The sequence below is a fragment of the Centroberyx gerrardi genome, chromosome 14 (genome assembly GCF_048128805.1).
Source record: "Centroberyx gerrardi isolate f3 chromosome 14, fCenGer3.hap1.cur.20231027, whole genome shotgun sequence".
Classification (NCBI taxonomy): domain Eukaryota; kingdom Metazoa; phylum Chordata; class Actinopteri; order Beryciformes; family Berycidae; genus Centroberyx; species Centroberyx gerrardi.
The window spans coordinates 19,680,170-19,705,205 of record NC_136010.1 but is presented as its reverse complement, the minus strand read 5'-3'; the positions used below and the strand labels follow the sequence as shown (position 1 = coordinate 19,705,205).

At 41.7% G+C, this 25,036-nt stretch overlaps 4 protein-coding genes across 5 annotated transcripts; 1 reads left to right on the top strand and 3 right to left on the bottom strand.

The window, feature by feature from the left end:
• Positions 1 to 436: 436 nt before the first annotated feature.
• Positions 437 to 5,152, bottom strand: slc52a3-1 (solute carrier family 52 member 3-1). The gene is made up of 4 exons (XM_071921431.2): positions 5,056 to 5,152; positions 2,616 to 3,718; positions 2,303 to 2,426; positions 437 to 1,223 (listed from the first exon to the last, which is right to left on the bottom strand). The coding sequence occupies exons 2-4, from the start codon at positions 3,623 to 3,625 to the stop codon at positions 1,011 to 1,013; spliced, it is 1,347 nt and encodes a 448-aa protein (XP_071777532.1). The 5' UTR covers positions 3,626 to 3,718; positions 5,056 to 5,152; the 3' UTR covers positions 437 to 1,010.
• A 1,954-nt stretch (positions 5,153 to 7,106) lies between these two features.
• LOC139928738 (ubiquitin-conjugating enzyme E2 variant 1-like) lies at positions 7,107 to 11,017 on the bottom strand. Of its 2 annotated transcripts, none has more exons than XM_071921384.2 (4): positions 10,922 to 11,017; positions 9,624 to 9,772; positions 8,934 to 9,059; positions 7,107 to 8,049 (listed from the first exon to the last, which is right to left on the bottom strand). In XM_071921384.2, exons 1-4 carry the CDS (start codon positions 10,941 to 10,943, stop codon positions 7,903 to 7,905), a joined length of 444 nt encoding a protein of 147 aa, XP_071777485.1. In that variant the 5' UTR covers positions 10,944 to 11,017; the 3' UTR covers positions 7,107 to 7,902. The 2 variants fall into 2 exon arrangements, with proteins under 2 accessions (XP_071777485.1, XP_071777483.1); XM_071921382.2 differs by having other exon boundaries at positions 9,624 to 9,787; positions 10,922 to 10,943.
• Positions 11,018 to 11,262: 245 nt separating this feature from the next.
• On the bottom strand, positions 11,263 to 17,622 carry peds1b (plasmanylethanolamine desaturase 1b). Its single transcript, XM_071921380.2, has 6 exons — positions 17,400 to 17,622; positions 16,140 to 16,259; positions 15,848 to 15,939; positions 15,525 to 15,669; positions 15,169 to 15,381; positions 11,263 to 15,037 (listed from the first exon to the last, which is right to left on the bottom strand). The coding sequence occupies exons 1-6, from the start codon at positions 17,533 to 17,535 to the stop codon at positions 14,916 to 14,918; spliced, it is 828 nt and encodes a 275-aa protein (XP_071777481.1). The 5' UTR covers positions 17,536 to 17,622; the 3' UTR covers positions 11,263 to 14,915.
• Positions 17,623 to 19,552: 1,930 nt separating this feature from the next.
• On the top strand, positions 19,553 to 21,132 carry cebpb (CCAAT enhancer binding protein beta). The gene has a single exon (XM_071921408.2). The coding sequence runs from the start codon at positions 19,772 to 19,774 to the stop codon at positions 20,639 to 20,641; it is 870 nt and encodes a 289-aa protein (XP_071777509.1). The 5' UTR covers positions 19,553 to 19,771; the 3' UTR covers positions 20,642 to 21,132.
• The last annotated feature ends 3,904 nt before the right edge of the window (positions 21,133 to 25,036 follow it).

Sequence of the window (25,036 nt, the reverse complement as noted above, 5' to 3'; positions counted from 1 at the left end):
CCTCTCTCTCTCTCTCTCTCTCTCTAATGTAAGCTTTTCAGTCAGTATTTGAAAGGCAGCATTTCAATACACAAATGGCATTTTTACTGATGTGTTGTTCAAGCTTACATGTACCATGTGAGCAACAAAGTATATCATAAACAAGCGAGATTCACAAGACCAAACCCTTGACTTGTACCTTGCATCCCACTGATGTTTCCCAAGCCCTTGCTGCCCTCACTGAAGGCAAAAACACAACTGGTAGCATACACAGCTGCCCATTGTCCTGTCTCTGTCATATTTATATTCAAACTGGTAAAAACCCATCAACAGCTTGTTTTTGTTTCAGTATTTCATTTAATATATGTAAGAACTTAAGTGCAAATGATAAAATAATAAGTGGATTAATTATCAGCATTACAACCTGAGCTTACAAGCGGCAAACAAGTTTTTACGGATTTATTTTATTCCTTTTATAAATTCACAGTATAAATGTATTTCCTGTGCTGCAAGGATTTGTGGTCACTGGGCACCTGCAGGATGGAAGTGGAACAGGTTTTTACTATATAGAAGTTTACTTGCGCCATCTAGTGAGCAAATGCACAACAACTGCCTGAAAGTTTCATCAGAGATTGCAACATCTTGCTGCAATGCAATTTTGACAAGAAAACATGATAATAATTAAAAGATCTATGTCCCAGTATTGAGCTGATTTGTCATATTTAATGTTTGTACAATGATATAACAATGATGAGTTAACATCACAAAATAGATTCCCATCACAGTGTATCAAATGACTGACCCCATTTTAATACAGGCATTTATAAAGACAGGTACAAACAATGGACAAAAATCATAAAACTGCAAAGAAAAGAAAACACAAAACATAAATGAAAATACTGAAGGACTGCAGCATCCTGGTACAGCAGAATAACTTGAATTGAAGAGTCCTGTCTCAAGCAGTCAGTTGGAGATGTTTTTGTTTATGCAGTGTTTCCTCCTCCAGTCTGTTGTGGTTCTCAGATGAACTGTCATAACGGACATTTAGTGTTGCAGAAGTCTCCTGACTGAAACAGCCGGTAGACATTGATCAGTGGGAACATAGTGACTGAGCCGACCAGGGAGCCCATCTGTGCTGCAGCTCCACACCAGACCAGGGCGCTGTGGCTCCGGTCTCTCAGGATGACGCCCACCATGACCTTCGCATACGTCAGGGTTCCAGTGAAGAAGACCCACGACAGCACCTGGGGATTGCAAAAGAGCAAGGTCTACTCGGCACTTTAGCTGAACAATAATCTAGCAAAGGACTACGATCTAAATTCATGGCTGAAATACAAAACATGAGTATTTTATGCATCATTATTTTCAAACTTGATACCTTAACTAAAGCCTAACAACACAAATATGTTACCTCATCACCAGGTGTGATGACTCTTAGCAGAGTTACTCAATGCTCAGTCTTCTGTAATAGAGGAGTTGAACTTTGCCACAGGCATTTCCCTGATAAAACCACTGAGAAAGGTTTCTAAAGAATCTGTGTTTATTCTGCCTCTGCCACAGTCTCTTACACAGTATCCGTTGAAGGAAACTATGTTATCTTCATAATCAATGCATAATCTATACTTAAATCAATATAATCAAGAATATATTAACACATTCCTTTGATCAGACAGCACACATACATGTACTCATGCACTATGCACAGTGAGGAGAGAGTAGAGAGAAAGAGGTCATTGTTACCAGCTCATGCCAGTAAGTTTCTCACAAACAAGCAAGATTAATGGGATTGTTATTGCCAGAAAGAGAGGTTGTTATCTAAAAGCTAAGGCTAAAAGAGATCCAAATAAAATCAAATCAAATCAAATCAAATCAAATATTGCACGCAGAGAGCACTCATATCAGGGACAGCATGATACAGGATTTAGGGAGGAAGACTCCTAGTTTCGGCCTTGAGGTACAAAACAAACAGGTGCTTTCCTTCAGCAATAGCTGGATTGACGCACTGACCACATTCCAACAGTTAGACCAATTGGAGAGCTATAGTAGGTAAAGAATTGGGAATAGACTATCCCTCTAGGTGGAGCATGGTGTGGGGTGGGGGGGTGGGGGGGTGTTAGAAGGTAGAAAAGAACCTGAAGATGAGAATTCTTGGTCAGACCCTTCACATATCAGTTGTATTATGTACTCTGTTATCTGAAGAATAAAGCCAAGAGAAAAAGAGTCAGAGTTTGTCTCATTCATTCTGTGTTCAGCTCCTCGAACCTGAAGTGGAAGTTGAAGAAGGAAGAAAATCCACAACAACATATCTTAGTGTATCACTCACAATGATTGCCTCTCCCGCTGCTGAATTTTGGAGCAGAGGACATGGACTCATAGCTGCCATAGCCATGTTATAGCTGCCAAATCCTGTCCCCAGCAGACCCAGCACACCTAGGAAGACCAGTGACCTGAAAACAATGTAGGACAGGATTTGTAATCAGTAGTGATTTGCATATCCCCAGAAGTAACTCCATAAAGACAGCTTATCTTTAAAAGGGGACTTTGATTATCCCTCATAAACTGGGCCATTTACTGGAATGATTAGTGTGAATGTTTTGAAAATGTTCATGAAAAGTCGATACCAATATAGTTTTTACCTGTTAGGGAAGAACATTGCGATGGTGCAAGCCACTGGGTTGGCCACGGATGCCAGAGCAGCGGAGAGGTGATAGGCCAGGTTCCCGTAGGGCATGCAGGAGTATGTCTGCACAGAGGGCAGCAGGCCGTTGGTCACAGCATTAACCCACACCACCAGGAAGTAGATGAAGGTCAGCTGGTACACAGAGTGTTTCGGTTTGGCCAGTAGCGGCCTGCTCTGGCCCGTCCCCTCGCCCTGGCGTTTCACACCCTCGCCATCAGTCTCTGCTCCGGGGTTATCCAGGCCAGAGCAGACAGATGCTACAGTGTCTGGCACGAGGTTCTCGGTGGACAGCTCGAATGTCCGAGGAAGTCTGTTTAGTGTGCAGAAAGCAGCCAGGCTTATGCACATCATGGCTGCTAGGAAGAAGAAAAAAACCTCAGTGGAAAAGTTGGGAGGAAGGTACTGGGTCTGTAACGACCACACGTCCCCGCCGTCTGAGTGGTTTCCTGAGGGCTGAGAGGAGTTGACACATTTGGCAATGCCGACTCCTTGTGCCAGGGCCACCAGGCCAGGAATGAAGCCGCTCAGTCCTTCCCCAATAAAGTACGTGGTGATGTACTTTGCTGGAAGCTGCATCATGAAAGGCAGGAAGGTAACCGAGGAAGTGCAATCCACCAGAGAGAGGAAGAAGGTTATGATGAAGAAGGCAGTGCTGTGTGAGGCTCCAGCCACAACCGTAGTCTCATCCCAGAAGAAGGCGAGCAGGAGGCAGGACAGGACGCCGATGGACAGGATGGAGTAGATGACAACGGGCTCTTTCAGGCGGCCTGGGCACAGTTTGTGCATGAGAGCAACTAGCACGGGTCCCAGGTTAGCCAGCTGGATGATGACCGTCAGGTAGGAGGGAAGCTCCCAGCCCTCAGGCAGAGTGTTGACGATGAGGGGCAGCTCCACCCACAGGCCGTTCACAGCCACCCAGGAGCCCAGGCCAAAGGCACAGGCCAGCAGGTGGATGAGCAGAGCCATACTGCAGCCCGATCGGTCTGAGGCGGTCTGCAGAAACCTTGTGTATGAAGAAGCAGCCTCCCCAAATGGTTCAACTTCTGCTACTTGTCATACCTTGAGGAGCAAAAAGTCAAGAGGCTTACATTTTGCTGCTACATTGCTCCAAAATACAGCTTCTGAAGGAGAGCCTCCTCTTTAGATATTTAAGGTTGACCACAACAGGGATTTCAAAATTGTATTTCTAGAAAACACAAAATAAGCTTGTAGCTTGTAAATCTCTCTCCAAGAAGCATGCAGCTTATGGCAGCAGCACAACTTGTCTGTAGCCAATTTATTCATATCAACAGACAGCTAATAATGTCAGAAAAAGCATGCCAAAACATACATCCACCAGACGAGGCACTTTGTGAAAACTTACAAAACTGAATTTCAAGGCACAACTGAGCAGCTTTTCAGAAAGATTTTGACACCTCAGTGGTTTTAATGAGTTTCTGAGGTGTGTAAAGTACATCTGAGATATATTTGATGTCATTGGCAGTTTGGCAGCGCTGCCAAATATCTCATTAATGGAAAACATGCCAGATTACTCTCTGAGATAATTACTGCTATAAAGCAAGAATGACATATCACCCAGAAACAGTGGGTGATGTGTCAAGACCCAGAATCAACAACCAAGAAGGAAACCAATGGACACTTAATGTGGTCCTACAAAACTCAGTATTGATTGGCTCAGCAATGCAGCTATTTTAAATCACAGGAGGCAAATAAATTATTATTTCTCTTCCTCATAGCCGTTTGCATCCTACAACATTAAGGACAGAGAAATTCCCATGGTGAATTTCTCTATTGTTTCAAGTGTTTCTTTAATTGAATTTGTTAAATGCTGCTCAATGGAGGAAATGTCAGTTGTATGCCCTGACTTGAAGAGGCTGGTTTAGTTTATTAGATACAATCAACAAACTATAACTTCACATGCATTAATAAAGCAAAGTAAGTCAAGGACAAGTGCCTTGCTTCATAGATGAAGTAGCTGGGAAGGTACGGCTCTCTTAACAAACCATGCATAGAAGGCACCAAAATGAGTCACTCCTGCTAACAGCTAAGTATATTATCCCCGTTTTCAAGCAGCTGATACAATTTTCACATCCCCTTTCACACATGCCGTAGAAATCTAACAAACCATATGGGCCTCCTTTCTCTGTCTCTCGACAGGCTTGTAGCTTTCACACTGATCTCATGATGATGGTCAAAACAAATGAGAAAATATCTTGCCTCGCTTATCACATGATGTATCCAACTTGGTAGAATTAAGTGTTGCAAAAGCTTGTGAAAAAGCAGCTTTAGATAAAGGGGAAGTCTCAGAAAAATAGAAAACAGAATTGACATATAAAGTACCACACTTACTGTTCCCATAAGCCCAGTAACTCTTTCAAGCATGGAAATATACTTACAAGTTTCTTCAGTCTCTGGATGCCCTGAATGTGACTTGCTGTCATCTCACATAGAGCGAAGTGACAGTGGGAGATCTCCTTCGCGTGTTTCTTACACACACAGACTGAGGGAAATCACATGCCTGCCTGCTGGGTAGGTCAGAGTCCAGTCCAGCAGTCGACTCCAGCGGATAACAGAGGGCAGTGTCTCATTCAACTGCGCTCTCTCTGTCACACACTCCTGCTCATTTCAAATATCCAGGCGCTCCAGGTCGACGCTGACTCACTTGACCTTGAAGATTTTTGGCATGCATGCACATTTGACGGTTCCAAGAAGCAAATCAAATGTGCTCCAGTTGTTGTGGTGTACTGTTGGAGCCTGCACCACCCCCTACTGGCCGTGTGTGCTGAATATGTACAGAGTATCTCTCACTGGAGTAGAAACTTCAACGCTGTCTCACTTTACACACTGGAATGAGAGGTTTAAAATCAGTGTAAGTGCCCGAGTTGTGGAATTATACCAGGAAAGTAGCCACTTCTTCTTTCCCCCTCCATTTCTATTCAGTAATGGGACACCACTGGCCTCCTATCTCTATACCATTTATCTCTATATTTAATTTTACAGCTGGTTTTAGTCCCAGTAAGGTTGGTTGCATGGCAACCTGTGGCTACTATGAGTATATTATGTGCTGTTTCTATGTAATGATCATTGAAATAAGATGGTCTGGTATCAGATACAGCAAATGGAGTGGAGAAAAACAAAACCAGACAAATGCTTGAGTGTTGCAGACCAGAACAGACTGACCATGCACACAAAATGAACTGCTGTGACCTTCTGCAGTGAAAAAAGCAGATCAATAGGGCGCATCCTGGTGGGTTAACGGGCTCAAAATCCAGCTGACCTGTGCCAAGTGAAATCCCTCATCTCGCTCCCATTTTTCGAGTCAATCACCAATGTTCGCCATCTAATAAAGCAGAAATATCATGATCTAAAAAAAAAAAAAAATCAATGGTGTCCACAGAGGCCCAACAGAAGGAGCAGGTGCAGTTGTTTATCTACTTTGAATTTTGAAAAGGTCTTCCAGCGAGGATTTGTTAATAGAAAAACCTCTGAAGATCAGGATAAAGTTAGACGTGTCTCCAGGTTAGTGTTCTTGTGTTCTTGTGTCACCATAATTTAATGTTGAAGCTTGGAACGGCAAGAAATACTCACTTAAAATAACGCTTGGTCACACTTAAAACTGGGACATGATTACCTTCATCGCTGATAGACTAGCAGCAGCTTTTATTACTAGTACAGTGATTTGGGTATTGAACATGAAAGTTTCATTACAGCTGTATCTCATGGTGGGTTTACATTCTAATTTGGGGGGATAAAATGTCAAATTAATATTACATGTTGTCTGCACACAAATCCGATCACATAGATCATTACACAAATAGAGATGTCTTACCAACAAGCATTAACTGTGTTGCTAAGCCAGTAAAAGCCAAACTGGAAGTGAAATTTGAAATGGTCTCCTCACTGATGGGAGGAGTGCTTACATTACACTTTTGCTGCATTTGGTAAGGTCATTCAAGGGCAGAAGATATGTAAACACTGTACATAAGGCAAGTCATTGTGTAAAAATGCAAAAAAAACAAAAATAATAAAACTAATTTAATGACCCTATTACTATATGTGGTGTATGAATGACTGACCTTGAACCCATAAACACGAACATCTAGGGATCTAGAATGACCACACAAATGGAAAAGCATGACTTAAGATTTATGAAAGACAAGGAGAAAAAAAAAACAAAAGAAAAAAAAAAAGTTGCAAAGAAGACAGTTCCACCAGTCAGATATGCTCTGACATTACACAGGACCAAAAGAGGTAGCTGATTTAAGTTCTCTTTTCAAGCATTGTTGAGTGGGATGTCTGCAGACCTCTTGATGCAGGCTACACATACTGTGACGGTGTAAGACTAGATATTGTGGTGTAGATTACATTACGTTCACTTCAGCTCTAAGGACTTATGACAGTTGTACTTCCTTAAATGAAATAATTATAAATATCTGTGGTTTGCTTTAAAAAAAAAAAATAAAATAAAAAAAGCTATGTGACAGTTGACTAAGGTGACCACTTATAGGCACCTCGCTATGAGCTGCACTCAAATGCATGTACCATGGTACCATAACTTCAACAAATACTTGTGAAATACTCTCATTTGACATATTTGTCATAATTAACATTACCTGCCAAGTTAAATATGTTTTGGGTACAATTTTCTTAGGGAAAGGTAAACCTTGAAAGATAATGTATCTCGTAACTAACAGCAACCACAAACGTTAAGTGAACTATGCGCAATTATGTTAAGTGGCTACTTTCAATGTTACAAAAAGGCAACACACGAGATGTACACTCAATAAGATTATTTATGTTATTGTACAATCTGCATTTATAACAAATAATAATAAAAAAAGATTAGTAAGATGTACAGTATTCGAATGATCACGTCTGGTGTGGACTGAGGACTCCACCTGCCTCGTCACATCTAGTCCACCCAGAGCTCCAGTGATGGGAGAGGGAGGGGACCAGGGCCTGAGAATGGCTTTCATGAACGGTGAATGAGAGTGCATGTGTGTGCGTGTGTGTGTGCGTGTGTATGTGTGTATATGTGTGTATGTGTGTGTATTTATGCTTGTTGTGTGTATCTGTCATTGTCATTGTATAAGCAGGTCTGCTGCCGTGTGTGTGCGCGCACAGCCAGAGGTGTTGGCAGGCAACTGAATGTCACGTGGCGGTGGATGGGATGAAGGGATGAATGCAAACAGAAGAGCGGGGAAAAAGGAGAAGGGAAACGAGGAGGCAAAAGTAGCACGGGCTCAGTTGGTGTAGTTCTGGCCCTCGGGTGGCTGAGGGAGCTTCATGTTTTCCTTGCACATCATAAGCCGTCTGAGCTCCTGCAGCACCATCCGGATACTGTTGGAGTTCTGCCACTTGGCCAGTGCCGACACCGCTCGCGTGTCAACCTGCAGGACAGAGAACCAACGGGGGGCGGATCCAGTGTTACAACATGCGCCCCGTCACACCGGTAACCTGCGTCATTACACGCAATGAAAAGTGCACATATCACTTTATGAAATGGAAATGAAAATTGGAGACGCTTGACATCCTCAACATCCTATCTGCAACTCTGCAGCCGTCGCTTGAGGAGAAGAATTTGAGTTTGGAACGCAAACACAACAGAAATTGTCTTCTAACTAAACTACTTTGCCTTTCAACAAACACAAAAATGTGAGAAAGGAGATTTTAAGGAATTTATGGTATGAGGGTTGCATGTCTCTACCGATCACAGGTGTCTCCTAAATGTGTTTGAAATATGCAGGTGATGTACTGACTTTCACCACATACATTTCACTTCTGTCCCTGTAGAAATGTAAAGATTGTACTAGCTCTCAGCAGCACTTAGAACAGGACCTTGTTCATCTGGACTGACCAGTCTACTGAGCAGCCACGGGAAAAAATTAGGACAAAATATCTTCCATTGCTTGCATGTAATTGATGGAACTTTGTTGATACATGCCACTCTAAAAGCACTTATACTGCAAATCAATCTGAGCTTTATAAGCTTTATATTTCAGGCACATAGTCCCAAATACCCTCAATACTCTTCTCCAGTACAAACTCTTCCTGGTGGGTTTGGACAAGCTTTAGTCCTACTGTACAAAACCTGCATGAGCCTGATCTCCAACTTATATTTCTATTTCAAAATCTTTTTACTTAAATAACAAGGAGACAATACATAAGGGCATTCTTATCTATGTCAGCCTCCCAACAGTTCTGCTGACAGCTTAGTCATTGCATTTAGGCTAAATCTATCAAGCTAGAATAGTAGATAAACAGATTTACTCACCACACCGTTGGAGTTGTGCACGCCATTCAAGTTTATCTTCGTCACAAATCTGACAAATGGTGGTGTCTCAGGATATCTGGGCCCACATTCAACCTTCAGACTGTAAATCCTATTTTCATAGATTGTCTGTGGACAAAGACATGATTAAATAGGGTGGGGTGGGTAGAAGATCCTGCTTTCAAAAAAGAATGATTCCAGCACACACAATAGTAAATCCCACATTTAGTCTTTCGATAATGCATGCAAAAATGTTGATTTTCAAAAAGGAATAAATATATTTTCTCAAGATTATGCCAAATGTTCTGCTACCTGTTTCAGCAGCTCCTGTCCTTTTGTGATATACATTTTATTGCTGATTTATTATCCTTTTTATATTTTATGTAGTATTATCTCTTTTATCTTCACCATGCCGCCTCAGTTCCCTCTGGGGAATAATGAAGCATCTATCCATCGTATTTATAACTGCACAGTTCAATAACTAAATATCAGACAGCAATGTCCCATTCCTTTACATTTACCTTTACGTTTTACTCATGTAGCCCAAGTAGAGGTTCAGTGTCTTGCTCAAGGACACTTCAAAAGGACACAAGGGTCCTGATGGGGACATTGACTGGGGACGGTTTCACTAAGCACTAATCCACTCGATGCCCTTTGCACACAGAGAAGTTTGTCTAAAATGCCACCACTCACCCTAGGAGGGCCGACGATCATCCCTCTCCATCGTGTTAAGGTCATGTCCTCATCGTCTTCCAGACCCCAGCTGACTGTCCCATCTCCCAAACCTTTCTGGCCTTCTTCCAGCTCTTCAAGCAGCCGGAAATTGCGAGGAACTTTAACGCCTGTAAGAGCATAACCTAGTTAAATAAGAACATAGTTCCACATACATTTCAGTTGATAGCAAGATTGAAATCAGGCGCATGGATATCCAGGCGACTGGATTTTGACACCACAAACGCCGACCGAACTGTGAATTTATATAAACTCCTGCCTTAGTCAGTAGTGAAGTGCAGTTAAAGGTGTGAATTGGCCATGACTCATTACAATACACAATACATGATCGGACAGAAAGCAACACGCCTTTTTCTACCACCTTGATCTATCGTCGCTGGACATTGAGATAATGCTAGAAGCCTTTCAATGAGCCTGATGCAAAGTTATGCCCCCTAATTACTTCTGCATCTCCCTCCGATGCTGTTGCATCATTTGGCCTCTGCAGTGAGATATGGAGGTGCTTCAATGTTACTGAGCTTTGCTTCCATGCGGGCCAGCCGAGCAAACACATTCACACAGCTAGCTAGTACAGCAAATTTAGCTTTGTTAACTGTTAGCAAGTCGCTAGTCTTTACTACAACACTCAGCGAAGATTAACTTTGCTAGGTTAAATGTCACTGTCTCAATACTGTCATTGCTAAATAGCAAATGGTTGGCTAAGGGAGAAGGCTAAATGTTGAGGCTCAAATGCTATTAAATATTACAGTATGTGTCATATCATACATATTTTCATAAAGAGAAAACATTTATGTAGCAAACTAGCTACCAGGCGTTAAGATAGCGCTACTGTGCTGCACTAATGTTAACGTTAGCGCGTTAGCTACGTTATCAAGTTAAAGCTAACAAGTTCAGCGATGTTACATACACAGATAAACAGTTTAATGCCATGTCATTCCGTTAAATTCATGACAATCAAACCACATGATTAGTTGCTCAATTTTCGGCAATTATACTGCGTCTCACAGTTATCTATTAACTAGCTAGCTTAGCTAAGAGCAACCAAGACAGCCTAAACTAACGTTAGCTTCCTATTCATTCACTTCAACAATTCCATAGCTAGGCGTTAGCTTGCTGTTTAATTGTGGATTTTAACAGTACGTGCACAAACAGGTCGTCAGGCTCAGTATGTAACTTATATACAGCATAAGCATCCGTTGGATTTATTTTTTTTAACAATAGTTTATTATGATGATCATTTATTTATCTCAAACATTTACCTGATCCGGCGGCGCCCGCCATCTTGTCGCTTAATAGCGGGTGCGCGCACGTAGTTTTGCCATTGTCGCCTGCAGTTCGTGCACGAGGAAGTTTGCACCTCAGTGCAAACGTCGCTTCCTTTGTTGTATCCTAGTCCGATGCACCCCATTTCATTAATGCAGACATTGTAGGGCTCGACAAAAGTTGAATTACACGCAGTGAAATGCTATGCACGAATATAACTATAGTGTGGTCTAAATTATATGTATAGCAACGCAATTCCTTTATAGCCGTGCCCCTGCACCATAACCAACTGTAAAATATTGTTAGTGGATTTCTCAGAGAAAACGGGCAATGGCAATATTATTTAACTGTTTATTTAGTTTCTTTATAAATACAGTTTAATATATACATTGTAAGTCTCCCAAATGGAAGACAACAAAAAGGCATCAAGGCATTGTTTCTGATATCTAAAACTCCATCATCACCACCACCATACATAACCAACAACATCCATGGGTCTTGCCTCAGAAGAAACTGGAGGCAAGGGAAGGGCAACTTAAGGACAGTCAATAAAATGGTTTCCCAGATTGTGGGGTTTACAATAAATCAATTAGGTAGAGGATAAGGCAATTCAATAAAAAGTTCAAGGATCACTACAAAATTGATTTAGACACAGCATGTCAAACATACCAACAAGGTCTGCCCAATTCTAAACAAAACTGATTTGTTCTCATAAAATTAGTTCCAGAGGGCAAATACGAATTAGCCGTATATTGTCAACAATACCCTTCAAATCCACTGATGAAAACCCATTGTCTTGAAGCAAGAAAACCAAAAACAGCTTAACCATAATGTCTACCTCAATAGCAGAAGGCCTAGTTAATTATACAAATATATGGCTACAGTAGGACCTGTAAAGCATTCAAAAAACAAACAAAAAAAACATTACTTTGGCCAACAAAAACTCTGATGGAAAATTAGTGATACAACTCCTTTACCACACAGCAGTAATAACTTAACTACCTACCCAATGACCACCTTAACATCACAATAAAAAGAGAAAAAGTGAAGAAATTATTTTCACCAATTCATATGTCAAACTAATTTTATCACCAGTAGGAATTACAGTATTTTCTTCAAATAAATGTTTGTCAATTTTGATCTCCAAACTATTTACGGCATATCTCTAGTTTTTCTATCCATTACCTTATAGCCATGTAAAAATTACTTACACTGAATTTTGCCATATTACGTAAACACAGAACTGTCTAGAAATGCAGGCAAATTATGTCACTAGTTTTATATTATGACCACAGAGAGCATTTTAGTTCAGTGGGGCGCCATACAGTAAGACCACAGCCATAATAAGTCCAAAATCCTATTTAGAAAATTTGTTCTCATTCAAAGTTACAATGTCTTTAATATATTTAACAGTTCCCAAACAATATTTTGACCCAATACTGATGAGAGAGCACCACTGAAGTAAAAAGAAAACCCTCTATGCGGGCCTCAAACTCAGATGTAGTGACACAAAATGTCATCCCTTAACCAGCGTATACTAAAACTACCAAGCACACAAAACTGCCTCTCACAACATACATATCTTGGCAAGCACTATGCAATTTGCAGTGTAGCTTTGCTGCTGACCTATGGTGAAGAAATTTAAATAATCAAGTATGAAGGATTCAAAATCTGGAATATTACAGAGTATAAAAAGCTATTTTGGCTTTGAAATAAACTACATACTATCATTAAATTATCTACTTTGACTAAAACACCCAAGAGCTTCACAATTTAGCCTTTAACCTGCTCAAGCCCACTGAACAGCAGGGTTTGCTTCTCCCGTTAGCACCTGAAAACAGTTCCCAGGAGTTCCTTGGAATGAAGATAAAGTTTTGGTAGTTCAAACCAGGGACCATTTGGTAAAAGTTGGGGTCTTCATTTGAAAACGGTACATTAGATGAGAAGTTCACCTGCAACAGAGTCCTCTCCTGTCAGTGGCTGCTTCACTCAAAATCTAAGGAAAGCTGGTGAGCCAATATATTGCTTGCACAAGCCAACATGCTGTACGCATGCATGCATCCTTAAGCCTGTGTAAGTGACATCTTGAGAGTAATTAGTAAAAGTAGTTTGTAGTTTGTCATGCAGTTGTTTTTAACTAGCTAATTTTCTGAGCTCCATTTTTGCGTTTTTGCAAACATGGGTAAAACTTTGGGAAAAGGAAGCCATTTTAGCCAAATCAGATTATTTAACTTGAGTTAAGACATATAGTTAAGGGCCTCTTATTACACTGCATAGTTATCTGCTGTACAATACATTTACAAATGACTTACTAAAGCATTAACAAACGTTTCACTCATCAGTTCATTATATAATCTCATCTATAGCACTCAAGTAATTCTTGGATCGTCAGTCATCGCTGAAGCCCTTGTAACATTACCAAGCCTGCTTGTCACAGTTACCAAGACGGTTCACATTGGCAATGTTACTCAAGGGGAATGTTATGTTCTAAAACTACGACTCTTCCCTCCCAGATTATAAAAGAATAGCTGTGAGATGTGAAAATAACGTTACATAAAATTGGCACGTGATTTAGGAGTGTCGGCGTATGATGAAGTCTAAAACAGAAATCCTTGATAGCAAAAACTACCGTTGCGACGTTACAAAGGAGATCTGCAAATGCAAAAAATAACAATGACACAATTACTGCATCTGTGGTACTTAAGGCTGCTTGACAAAACGGCATGTGTCTCCTTCCTGACAGCAACACCAAGGCCTGTTGACTGGAAAGAGTCATACACTTAAAAAAAGAAAACAGAAAAAGCTTTTCACAGAGGACACTTGATCATCTTAAAAGGCTACTTAGTTGGGCCAGACTGATGCAGCCGAACATTAAAGATTGGTATTTGGCCAAATTTTGTTTTGGCCTAGCATCAACATGGGCTACAGTTACACACAATTCAGAATGTTTTTTTTAGACCAAATCACATGGCCTGAAAACAGCTATTATTTGTCTTCTGTGTTTCCATTACTACTTCTCCCTCTCCATCTCTTTATGTTGTTTGTCTGCACATTGTGGCTGGATAGCGTCATTAAGTGCATCCTGGTGTGATGATTTTGGATGATTAAAGTTGCATTAAAACTTCCAGTGTAACTGTAGCCACTGTCTCAGATTCACTTGTGGATTATAATAAATCCACAACTAAAATTATTAATTATAATAGTAGCTAATACAAAAACAATGATGCTTGTGCTAAGTATGCAAATGGATTACCGCACAAATCACAAAAAGTCAGCATTAGCATATAAAACAGTAATTAACCAATTTGTTCTTTACATATCAACATTGGTAATGCATCCAAAAATCCTGCATCAACCCAGCCCTACTACTTAGTCTAAATCCAACTTTGTTTTATAACCGTCAAGCAGACCCTTGTTGAGGTGGAGACACAACAACTGATCCAGCACTTACTGGCAAAGAAAATAATAATAGCAATAATAAACATACTCAGTGTTTTATCATCTTTCCAAACGCGGATGTGTGGCTTTGAAGAAAAACAATTTGAATAAAAACAAGTGCCGTTAAGAAGTGCGTTTTCCTTTCAAGTATTCTTGCTGGGGATGTTTGAGTTTTTTGAGTAAAATCTCTTTGATTCTCCTTTGAAAGTGATTTCAAATTGTGCATACCTTCTGAGAGCAACGGCCTTTGTACGTCACCTCAAAAAGTGGTGAGCTGTGTTAGACAGACAACATCAGAATATGGAGCTTGTCAAGGAGTTACGGAGATATTGCAATCTAAAATGACGATCTCCACCGCGGGTAATGAAAAATCCCATCAACGAAGCGCTCTTCTTGAAAACCAGACAAAATGTGCAAGACTTAAAGCTATGGCATCAGAAACTGTTGGTTAAGTTTTCTTCCAATGGATTACAGTTTGAGTTAGGCAAAAGGGGAGGAGAAGACAGGACAGAGCCGGCGTCTTCTGAGGTAGGGTGCGGTCGGCCTGCGCTGTTACTTGACTTTGTGAGCCCATTTCAGGTCGTCTGCCCGGGGCTTCTCCCCCGTCACGCCCTGGATGAGATCCTCAAGGTTACGCCAGAAGCCCAGCTTCTCCAGAGGGTAGTTCAGCCAACCTGGGAACACAAGGTCCAATGACAACTCAGCCCACTCTTAACCCACTAGTCTTTTGTCATTATTTCCAACTGTCTACACGCCGCTTTACCTCTATGACGGCGATTTCACAACAAAGAAATCGAGCACAAACCTGTGGTGATGCAGAAGTACGTCTCATGCGGGGAGACGTGGTGGACGCGGTGGTGCTTGCGGGGAAGGATGATGTGGCAGTCCTGTAGGAGCACGACCCAACGAGGCAGGCCGAAGTACGTGTGCGACCACTTGTGAATCTGGTTGGTGAGGGTCACAAAGATGGCCAGTGCAAACAAGAAGCAGTACCAGGGGTAGTTGTGGTAAATCTCCGCTACAAATAGGAGACAGAGGAAAAGAGAAATTCATTTGTTTAATTTAACGTTTTTCTCTACATGGATATTCTGAAGTAACACCAGATTACAGCAATTCTGTGTGTAAAAAACAAACGCCGGGCTGAATTTGTTAGTAGCTCACCAGGGGAGAGGGTGAGGAAGTTGAAGGCCATGTTTGCTAGAGGGACTATGGTCAGCATGCAATTGTCACCATTGGTCTCAATGAAGTCGTGACGGGTGATGGCTGTGGGGTCAATGTGGTGCTCTCTAAATGGTCGTATAAAAGCCTGGGGGAGAGATCGGAAAGTAGGGTGAAGAACAAGACAAACAGACGGCCATTCTGTTCAGAACAGAAACCCAGATTTTTATGAGTAGGCCTACATTGTGGGTAGAACAAAGTAACGGATTGTGGTTTTGGCACTAAACCCAAAAAACATGATGGGAAATCCACTCATGGACCTCTACCTTTCCAAAGATGGGAAGTTCCACTGATCCCCATGTATCAGCCCCCCAGTGAACAAGGCCTGATGCAAAGTCTGCGGTGAGTATTCCTGCCACTGAAATGGAGTTTGAGAGAAAAATAAAGGATGACAGAATCAACAAAACAAAGAACAAACAGCGCTGTGCTTTAGTGAAGAGTGCTTTGTGGGCCATCACATATGTGTAGCTCTGAGAAAAAAACAACAGAGCTGATCCACCGCTGACAATATGCAGTTGCAGCTCAACAGCATTATATAATTGTTGAGTCTGTACTTACCGATGCCCAACACAATGTGCCACACATGTCCCAGGTGGAAATTGGCAAGGAGGTGAATGAAGTTGAAGGCCATAAGAGAGAAGCAGAGGACAACACTTATCCATTCTTGACATCTTTTGCCTTGAGAGTAAAAACAAAACACATAAAAAACATGAGCATACAACATACATGTCAGAATAACTAAAACAATGAGGTATGAGCATTGCTTCATCTTTGGGTTCATCTGGAAAAATGATTGTCTGATAAGCTGATAAGACTGTAGTTATGTTTAATCACTGTCTACAGTCTATAGTACCTGTAATGACCTGATATCAAAAACTCCAAACTAAGTCCAAATGTCCTAATGTCCAAAGGTCAATGAAGTGTTCGGCAGAATTAACTCTCAGGTATTACATCTATTTACAACAGAGAGAACTTGTACACTAAGATACCACATTCCCCCATCCGTTGCTGGTTAAAGAACTCTTGTAAGCAGCTGGGCCTGAAATACCTGCCCAGCTCTTACAATTCAAGGAGGGGTAGAAATCCTTACGGCTAAACCCCCACTGGCAGACAACTCCTGCAAAGTCTAAAGCACCATAAGGCAACTCCCCTCTGTCAGAGAGAGAGACTGCCCAAACCAAACATTAGTATTTGTATTGTGGGCGTGCAAAGGCCATTCACGTTGTGTTGATAGTGCAAGTTCAAATGGTGATATTAGATTGTCCAGTCACAGTGGCTGGACAAAAATCTAAAAACAACCAGCAAGAGCAACTTGGACTATTAGTAAACAGCCAAGTGCTCGGTTCTGCATTGCTGATTGAGTTCCAATCCATCAGCTGAGTTCGCAATTACAGCAACATTGTTATGAAAGGTCACAGCAACTCCGTGTCCATATGGAGCGTCTGTTCGTAAAGCAGAAGCAGTGGAATCTTCTAGCAGTGCAGCCTCGTGCTCGAAATGTCACTGAAAGCATAACAAAAGCACAAACAAATATCCAACCCGCAATCTCACATGATTCCTATTGTGTAACGATAAGAGTGTGACTATGTAACACGCCGGGCACTGTCTCGCTGGTTGCTCAGTATCATTTAATTGTAGCAACTGCAGGTAAATGGATACACTTGATTGCAATTTTTTGAGGAGTTCTTTTCGCGTGCTTACTTAGTTACTAAAAAAAAAAAAAAAAAAAAAGCCGACTGTTATGTTATGTCACGCCGATGGACACTTTGACCATGGGAACAGACCCACAACACGACACTGCTGGGTGAATTGGCTCACCTGGAGAGTATAAATTCGCTAGTTCTCGGGCCCCTGCGTGTTGCGCGCCCCATCTCGCCGCACCCCGGCCCGGTCCCTGTGGTTCTGGACTCTGTGTTTCTTGTCCACACCCGTTCTCGTTTACCATTCTCGCCATGTTCTCCACTTTTGGTTGAGCCCAACCCCTTCAATCTATCTACACATAGTCAGGAACCAACGGATTCATCAACTTCTCAGCCCACAAATAGCGTTAACGTTTTCAGCCAATCGTTTCCAGTTCGGTAAAGGCGACAGCCAATCGCTGGACGGGAACAGGTTCTAGAATCCGCCGAGTAACCAATGGGGTTGCGAGGGAAAAGACCGCATTTCCTGACCCCACCCGTCCTGTCGAGTCCCAATTCTCAACCCACTGCTTGAAGCAGACGCAGCTTCACTCGCTCCCTCTGCCCACATGATCTGACACGCAAGCACCGGCGTCAGCACGCAGTTTTATCATTGGCTTACACCAGTTAAGAGCTTTGAGATCCAATGTGAGAAGGGCCCAGTGCATGTTTCAGAGGGGAAAGGAGGCTGAAGAATGTTTTTACGCAAGACATGCCCAATCAGAAAAATGTGTTTGGCTGTAGAAGCGTATGTAGGCGACAACCTATGCCTTTATAAGAGTAGGCCTACATTCACATGAATAGCTGACCACGAATGCATAGTAGCCTATATGGTGTTGATGAAAAAGTTACAAAGCAACCATGCATTCATATTTTTGTGTTGTTGGACTGGCTGTGATGGGGGATAGGCTACAGCAGGTCACGCAGTTGTTGCTTCTTACATTGCCACAAAAAATATTTTGTCAGTTGTCAAACAAGTAACTGGCCTATAAAGCGATGCTTATTTATGAGGTGGAAAAAACATGTTTAGATATGACCAAACATGTCATATAAACACAATCACTGCTGTAGACCGCTGTTGATTTCCCAGGCTAGGAGGGCTGAGCATCTCAATGTAATATCTAAAATAAATTCTCTCTCTCTTGGCCTCCTCTTCTTGATATAACTGTGAATGGATTGATACACAATAACAGTGCTAAATAGTCTTTTTACTCGCACTATGGCTATCCGGGCGTTTATTTGCGTTGTTGCAATTCTATACCACAAGATGGCAGCAGTGCCACACATCAAATCCAAATCACTCTGCTCTGAGTCAAATTGGAGAGAAACCGCCTGTGCATTTAGACTCAATCAATATGTGCACACCAGTCTAGGAGATGAAGGTCTGCCTGTACTTGAGCAAGTTAGTTCAGCAGTGTTGCTTTCATGACATTGTTTTTGTTATTAAAGTTGAAAATAAAGTTGAAAACAATGATATCCCATGTTTAATGTGCAACTTTTGCTTTGACTCCATTTAACATGCATTAAATAATTGTAGACAGCAAATAGTCTAGCACCTGCTGATTATTTCTCATGCGATAAAAGAAGTGTTTGGGTTTGAACCCTGGTGTGCGCATCATCTTGTTTTTGTTGTGTAATAACTGCAGTCTGGGAATGTTGTCCAGTGCTGCCGGACACATCGTCATTAAGCGTGTGTTCATCACCCAACGAGGTCATAAATAGCCTTTCACTGAGAAAGTGGGATTTTTAATGATACCCGAGTTGCCGAGATGTGACGTTTAGGGGGCGGTGAACATGGAAGCCGTGTTAACAATTATTGGTTAAAGTAAGCCTATTGCATTTTGTTGTTATATGTTACTGTTTGGCATTCTGTGTAAATTATTAGCATTGTTATAGCCTATGTTTCTATTTTCACTCTTTGTTTATCTTTTAGTTGCCGCACAATGTTGTTTTTGATAAAGTAGCCTAACTAAAGCATCAATTCTAATGTGCATTTCCTCAAATTCAATCTGTTGCTGCAGCACATAGTAGCTCCGCGCGCTTGGTTTCTAAAATAACACAACTGACACAAAAAAAACTACTTTCGTTATCCATCTTGTTATGATCTCCGAACAATCACTTGAGTGCGCGACAAGTCGTAGCCTATTTACGACATCCCCACTCGGAAGCAGGTCACGACACTTGAAATCAGAACCTACAGGTCGTTCGGATCTCGCGCGTCATTCACCCAGGTGCAGCGCGACCCGACCCCTCCCACTTCGAACCCTATATAAACCTCTCCAAGACAGGAAGAGCTGTCAAACACCCCACTGCATCAGAACAACCGCTTAAAACAATTTCACTTTATAAATTAATGTTGTAGTCTATGGTTTCAACAGTGACTCACTGGATATAGACTGACAGACACTGCGCCACTTGAGCCATTTCACTGTTGAGGCTTCAGCGAGCCAAACCACTTCGGGCGTCTCATCTGCCCTCAATGTTCCTGCAATCCGGCGGGTGTTAAGATCCATGGAAGTGGCCGGCTTCTACAACGAGGACAGCTTTGCTTTCCACAATAGAGACAGCATTATCAGTCCCATCAGCAACAGCTCATACAGGAGGCTTGACGACTCGATGACGGAGCTGGGCATCGACGAGCGGGAGAAAGCGATAGATTTCTGTGTTTACCTGGATTCAGCTCTGCACTGTCCGCAGCTGGCGGCGCCGACGCAGCAGCAGGGGGACGTATACTCTGATTTCCTGGCGGAGAACAAGATAAAGAGAGTTACAGCTTTACAAAACTACAAAAACTACCCGTTTGCGAACGAGCTGGAGTCGAGTCAGTGCGACAACTTAAGGGACCCCAGGGAGCCCTACGCGCTGGGTTACACCGAGCTGCAGGAAACCCGTGTGGACACCGTCTTCAGCCCCGAACTTCTCGGGAACCGCTACAGAGCTGCCGAAAGAGACGAGAGTAAAGAAGACACAAAGATGGACAACGGGTCGTCTGGTTTCGACATGAGGTCCTATCTTCACTACCAATCCACTCCCAGCGGCAGTCTCGGCAACATCTCCACCGCGTCCTCGACCTGCTCCAGCCCGCCCGGCACACCTGCCCCGTCAGGTAAAAGCAGGTCGCCGTCGCACACGGCCAAGATGTCCAGCGGCAAAGCAAAGAAACGGCTGGACAAGGACAGCGATGAGTACAAGCAGAGGCGGGAGAGGAACAACCTCGCGGTGAGGAAGAGCAGGGATAAAGCCAAAATGCGCAACATGGAGACTCAACATAAAGTGCTGGAACTGGCTGCAGAGAACGATCGTTTACAAAAGCGAGTGGAGCAGCTGTCCAGAGAGCTCGCGACCCTGCGCAACCTGCTCTCTGCTACCGGGCAGTGTTAGAGACCGCGGCCACAGGCTCCACATGGCTCTGTGGGAACCGGTACAGACTCCTCGGCTACCTGTCTAATCATTGATGGACTTGAAGCCCGGAGGTGTTACACTGAACAAGTGTTGAAAATGGTACGCTTACAGGTGAAAACAGCTACCACCAGTTTACAAGGACACTTTGAATAGGAGTGAAGAACTGAGTGCATGGATTGCGCAATCATTCATGATTCTTGACATGTCACCTTCGCTTTATTCTCAGATGTAATTTTGTGTATGCAGTATTTGTGTGCAGGTTTTACATACATACGAGTGAATTTATATTTCCTTATCTGGAGCAATGGTTGTCAAGGGAAGAGTTGTACTGCAGTGAAATGATGCAACTCTTTGTAACAGTATTGGCAAGGAATGAAATAAGTCTTAATTATTTAATATTAAAGGTGAAATGCTTTAATTGTACTTGATATTTTATTGAATTAAACAGATTTCTACTTTGTTTTTATCAATTTCACTTGTATTTTCTTCTTTTCTGCCCTTTCAAAGCAGAAGCATGCACAGACTGACTGGGGTGTTATATTATGCTTGCCTCAGGTCTTCACACACATGATTTCAGTCAGACTGCATACTATATCATGTCTCTCAGCTGCAAGATATTGTGGATACAAAACTAGCCTAACAATACGCCCAAATTGCAATGTCTTATTTCAGACCCATATGCCGAAATTACAAACTTGTAAGCCCTTATTCCAGGCTGCTGATTTGGATACTGCGAATGATTCAGTCATAGTCTTGTCAGAATAATCCCCAGTATAAAGTCTTGCCACATTGAAGGAATGTGGTGGTTCTGTTTTGACATGGAGTGAATTTCTTCAATCCAGTCATGACTAGTAAGGCTACAGACGTTTTAATAATGCTTCTTATTAGGGGATTGTCATCATCCCATGATGCACTTCCAATTCCTCTATCCACAAAACAAGATAGGGCACCCAGTGGTTTCAACAGCACAATTATAGTGTTATACACCTCAAATATTAAATAGCCTATGATCACAAATAAAAACGTAGAACGTAACGATGTCTGAAATAGCATTTGCCATAAAATACAGTAGATAGGTGAGGTGATCACTCAAAATTGTTATGTTTGTAGCAATTAGCATTGACTAACTGACCAAAACTATGCAAGAAACAGGCGCCGACTCTCCACACTGAGAGGTAACATAACGGAGGAAATTCTTTATACTGACGTTACCTTTATTTTGACCATAGGTTGCAAACCTATCTTTACCTCATTGGTTCTGAGAATGTGATACAAAAGAGCACTGATCCTGAATTACAACGACCAATTTATGCTGAAAATGATATTGCTGAGAGCAGCAGAAAGACTCAGCCAAACTGCATGCAGCACAGAATTGTTAGCTTTATCTTTAGCACACAGCTCTGTCAACAGTCTGGTGGGTCCACTGGCCCAGAAAAGGGTTCAAGGTTGCATAAAAATTAATCAACAACTAACCTCACACCACCTTAGGTCACGCTATAACAGCTAGGAACTGGGAGTCAATGAAGCTGACTGATATGGATAATCCCAAGCAAACCCTGTTTAACCCTGAAGTGGAAAACACTCAGTTGAGAATGTAGAAGTTGAAATGGGAGTGACGAGATAGATCACACCAGACAAGACTGATTAGCTGACAGCTGCTTATAGTGGAATTCACCAAAGTTTATCACTACGTATGTGTAGTTTATGAAACTTGTATGTGTAACACCTCCGGGCTTCCAAGCTAAAACCTCAGAGTAGATGAGGAGAGGAACAGGAAGCAGCAAGTGGAGGCAAGGTGTGATCTGTAGGTGATCCATGACAATTCAGGGTGGAGATCTTTTCCAACTCTCACTTCAAACAATAAAGAGGAAAAACCTCTTCTGCCCGTTTTTCAGGAGAGGGCACATTTACTAGGCTGGCACTTTGAGAGTCATATTATATTACCTGAAATAGAGCAAACTATAGTAGAAACGGTGTCACTCCTGTTTCCTGCTGTGAGAGTTGACATTTTGAACACAGTGGATTTCTCAACACCTCCAATGATGAACAGCTTAGCTTTGTGCTATTGTGCAATATCCTCCTTTTCCAGCACATCACTACTTTAAGAATGCTACACCCACTACTAAATAAGTCATTGTTACACTCCTTATACATGACAATAGTTTTGGTAGTTATGGCTTGGCACTAGGCCTATGTAACTGGTTGCAAAACAGCACAAATGAAAATCCAAACTTTAAACAGGACCCAATCACTACAACAAAGATTTTGTCGAATCATTCATGTAACTCAAAAATGTGTTATTGTTGTGATTTTGCGTAACAGCTATGGAAACAGCGGTGCCCTCGTCGCTCTCCGTCTTGGCACAGAGGGGCTCAAACATTCTAAACATTCTTTCTTAGATGACCCCTTGTTTCCTAACGCAGACCCACAGAGTCTTTCCTCGCTCCTGGCTCACACACTGACAGGAGCGAGGGAATTTCCCACACAGGATGACCTCTTTTTCTGGAAAGTTTAGCCCAACCCCCCTTTCAGATTTTACCGTCAATGGGCAGTGTCTGTCCGTAAGCTCCATGTTGCATCATACCCCCCCTCCAGGACAACTGCCCTCCTCAAAACTCCTCTGATAAAGCAATACAAACAGAGCACACACACACACCCTCTTAACACACACACACACACACACACACACACACACGCACACACACACACACACACACACACACACACACACACACACCTGCCATTCTAATGTCCACGCTGTACCAGTTTTGAAATGCAAGAATTTTTTTTTCCTATGAGTCACTTTTAGATTTCATGACACTTGTTCTTGCTTTTGGCGCTTCCACTGTTCAAAACAGTGTTTTTACAATGTGATAAGAGTAATATGAGTTCGGTATCACATTGTGTTGCCTCAATGAATCAAATAAGCTTGATGCTCTAAACAATTTGTCAAATCAAATACATAGCCTGCTATTTTTTATTCATTTGGTATGAATAATACCAAATGAATAAAACATTTAGCTTTTTCCATGTTTTCTGGCCTGTTTAGTTTGACACAGTGTCATAACTGATGGAAACACATACACAATATTTATGCTGTTTTGCATCAAAAAGGAAAAATAATAATATATTACATGAGGTACCCAAAGAAAGTTTTACATCATAAATGACACTAACAGGCCAATTGCCAAACAAAAGTGTGTTACGGTAAACTGCAGGAAATGACACCATGAACGTGGGGTAAAAAGGATGGGAAGGATTTTTTATGGCATCTTCACAGATTAAGGAATGCAATACAATAGGTATGACAGGTGTTCAAAATAATATACTTTATAGTTAAAACATTTCAGTACAAACACTGAACTGTTGACCTCAAACCACATTGCAAAGTCACTCTGAACATGAACTGGCTGTGACAATGGCTTCATAAGATCGGAAAGATACATTTTATCATCAAGCACTTACAAAACACAAAGCAGCACACAACACTAATAACAGAATAATTACTATTTTCTGAAAAGAAAAAAAAAAAACAGTTAGATCTTCGCGGTTACAATTACTTTTGACACAGTTGATCATAACATCTTAATTGATCGTCTTAGAGAGTTTTTTTTGAATGACATTTGGTTTATGTCCTATCTCTCAGACAGACAGCTGTGTTGGCTTGGGTGAATCTACATAGTCCTCCTCAGCACAATAAAGCTGTGGGGTACCACAAGGTTCCACTCTGGGTCCTGTTTCAGTTTCTATATGCTGCCACTTAGTCATATTCTTCATAGATACAATATTTATTTTCATTGTTTTGCTGATGATAAACAGCTGTATCTGCCTGTAAAACCTAGTGATACAAACAACCTTGATTCCCTAGCAGGTTGTTTTGCTGATATTAAACGTTGGATGTCTCAGAACATTCTTCAGCTAAATCATGATAAAACTGAGGTGGTTATTTTTGGCCCTCCAAACGATACTCCTACAATTCTTGATTACCTTGGTAACTTGGCAACCAATGTCAAACTGAGTACCACACATTTGGGAGTCATTTTAGACTCTGGTCTGAATTTTGAAAAACAAGTACAAAGAGCTGTTTAATCTTGTTTCTTCCAGTAAATGATTATCTCTAAAATTAGGTCATTTTTGTCCTCTTGGGAAAAGTTTTAATTTAATCTCGTATTGACTACTGCACTCCCTGTATTCTGGTCTCAGTTGAAAAACTCTTTCTCGTCTGCAACTTGTCCAGAATGCTGCAGCTGGGCTTTTATCCAGAACTTAAAGAGGAGATCATATAACCTTTATTCTAGCCAATTTACATTGGCTTCCAGTTGATTTAATCTGATTTGGGACATTTCATACATACTTACATGGTTCTTTACAGCA

Excerpts from the sequence above, each read along its gene's own strand:
- slc52a3-1 (XM_071921431.2), bottom strand. The coding sequence starts at position 3,625 with ATGGCTCTGCTCATCCACCTGCTGGCCTGTGCCTTTGGCCTGGGCTCC. Across the intron at positions 2,427-2,615 it reads GCAATGTTCTTCCCTAACAG|GTCACTGGTCTTCCTAGGTG; the intron begins GTAAAAACTATA and ends CATTGTTTTCAG. Across the intron at positions 1,224-2,302 it reads CAGCGGGAGAGGCAATCATT|GTGCTGTCGTGGGTCTTCTT; the intron begins GTGAGTGATACA and ends TGCAATCCCCAG.
- LOC139928738 (XM_071921382.2), bottom strand. The coding sequence starts at position 10,943 with ATGGCGGGCGCCGCCGGATCAG. Across the intron at positions 9,788-10,921 it reads GGCGGGCGCCGCCGGATCAG|GTTATGCTCTTACAGGCGTT; the intron begins GTAAATGTTTGA and ends TTATTTAACTAG. Across the intron at positions 8,050-8,933 it reads TGCACAACTCCAACGGTGTG|GTTGACACGCGAGCGGTGTC; the intron begins GTGAGTAAATCT and ends TCTGTCCTGCAG.
- peds1b (XM_071921380.2), bottom strand. The coding sequence starts at position 17,535 with ATGGCGAGAATGGTAAACGAGAACGGGTGTGGACAAGAAACACAGAGT. Across the intron at positions 15,940-16,139 it reads GCACATTGTGTTGGGCATCG|TGGCAGGAATACTCACCGCA; the intron begins GTAAGTACAGAC and ends ACTCCATTTCAG. Across the intron at positions 15,382-15,524 it reads CTTCCTCACCCTCTCCCCTG|CGGAGATTTACCACAACTAC; the intron begins GTGAGCTACTAA and ends TCCTATTTGTAG.
- cebpb (XM_071921408.2), top strand. The coding sequence starts at position 19,772 with ATGGAAGTGGCCGGCTTCTACAACGAGGACAGCTTTGCTTTCCACAAT.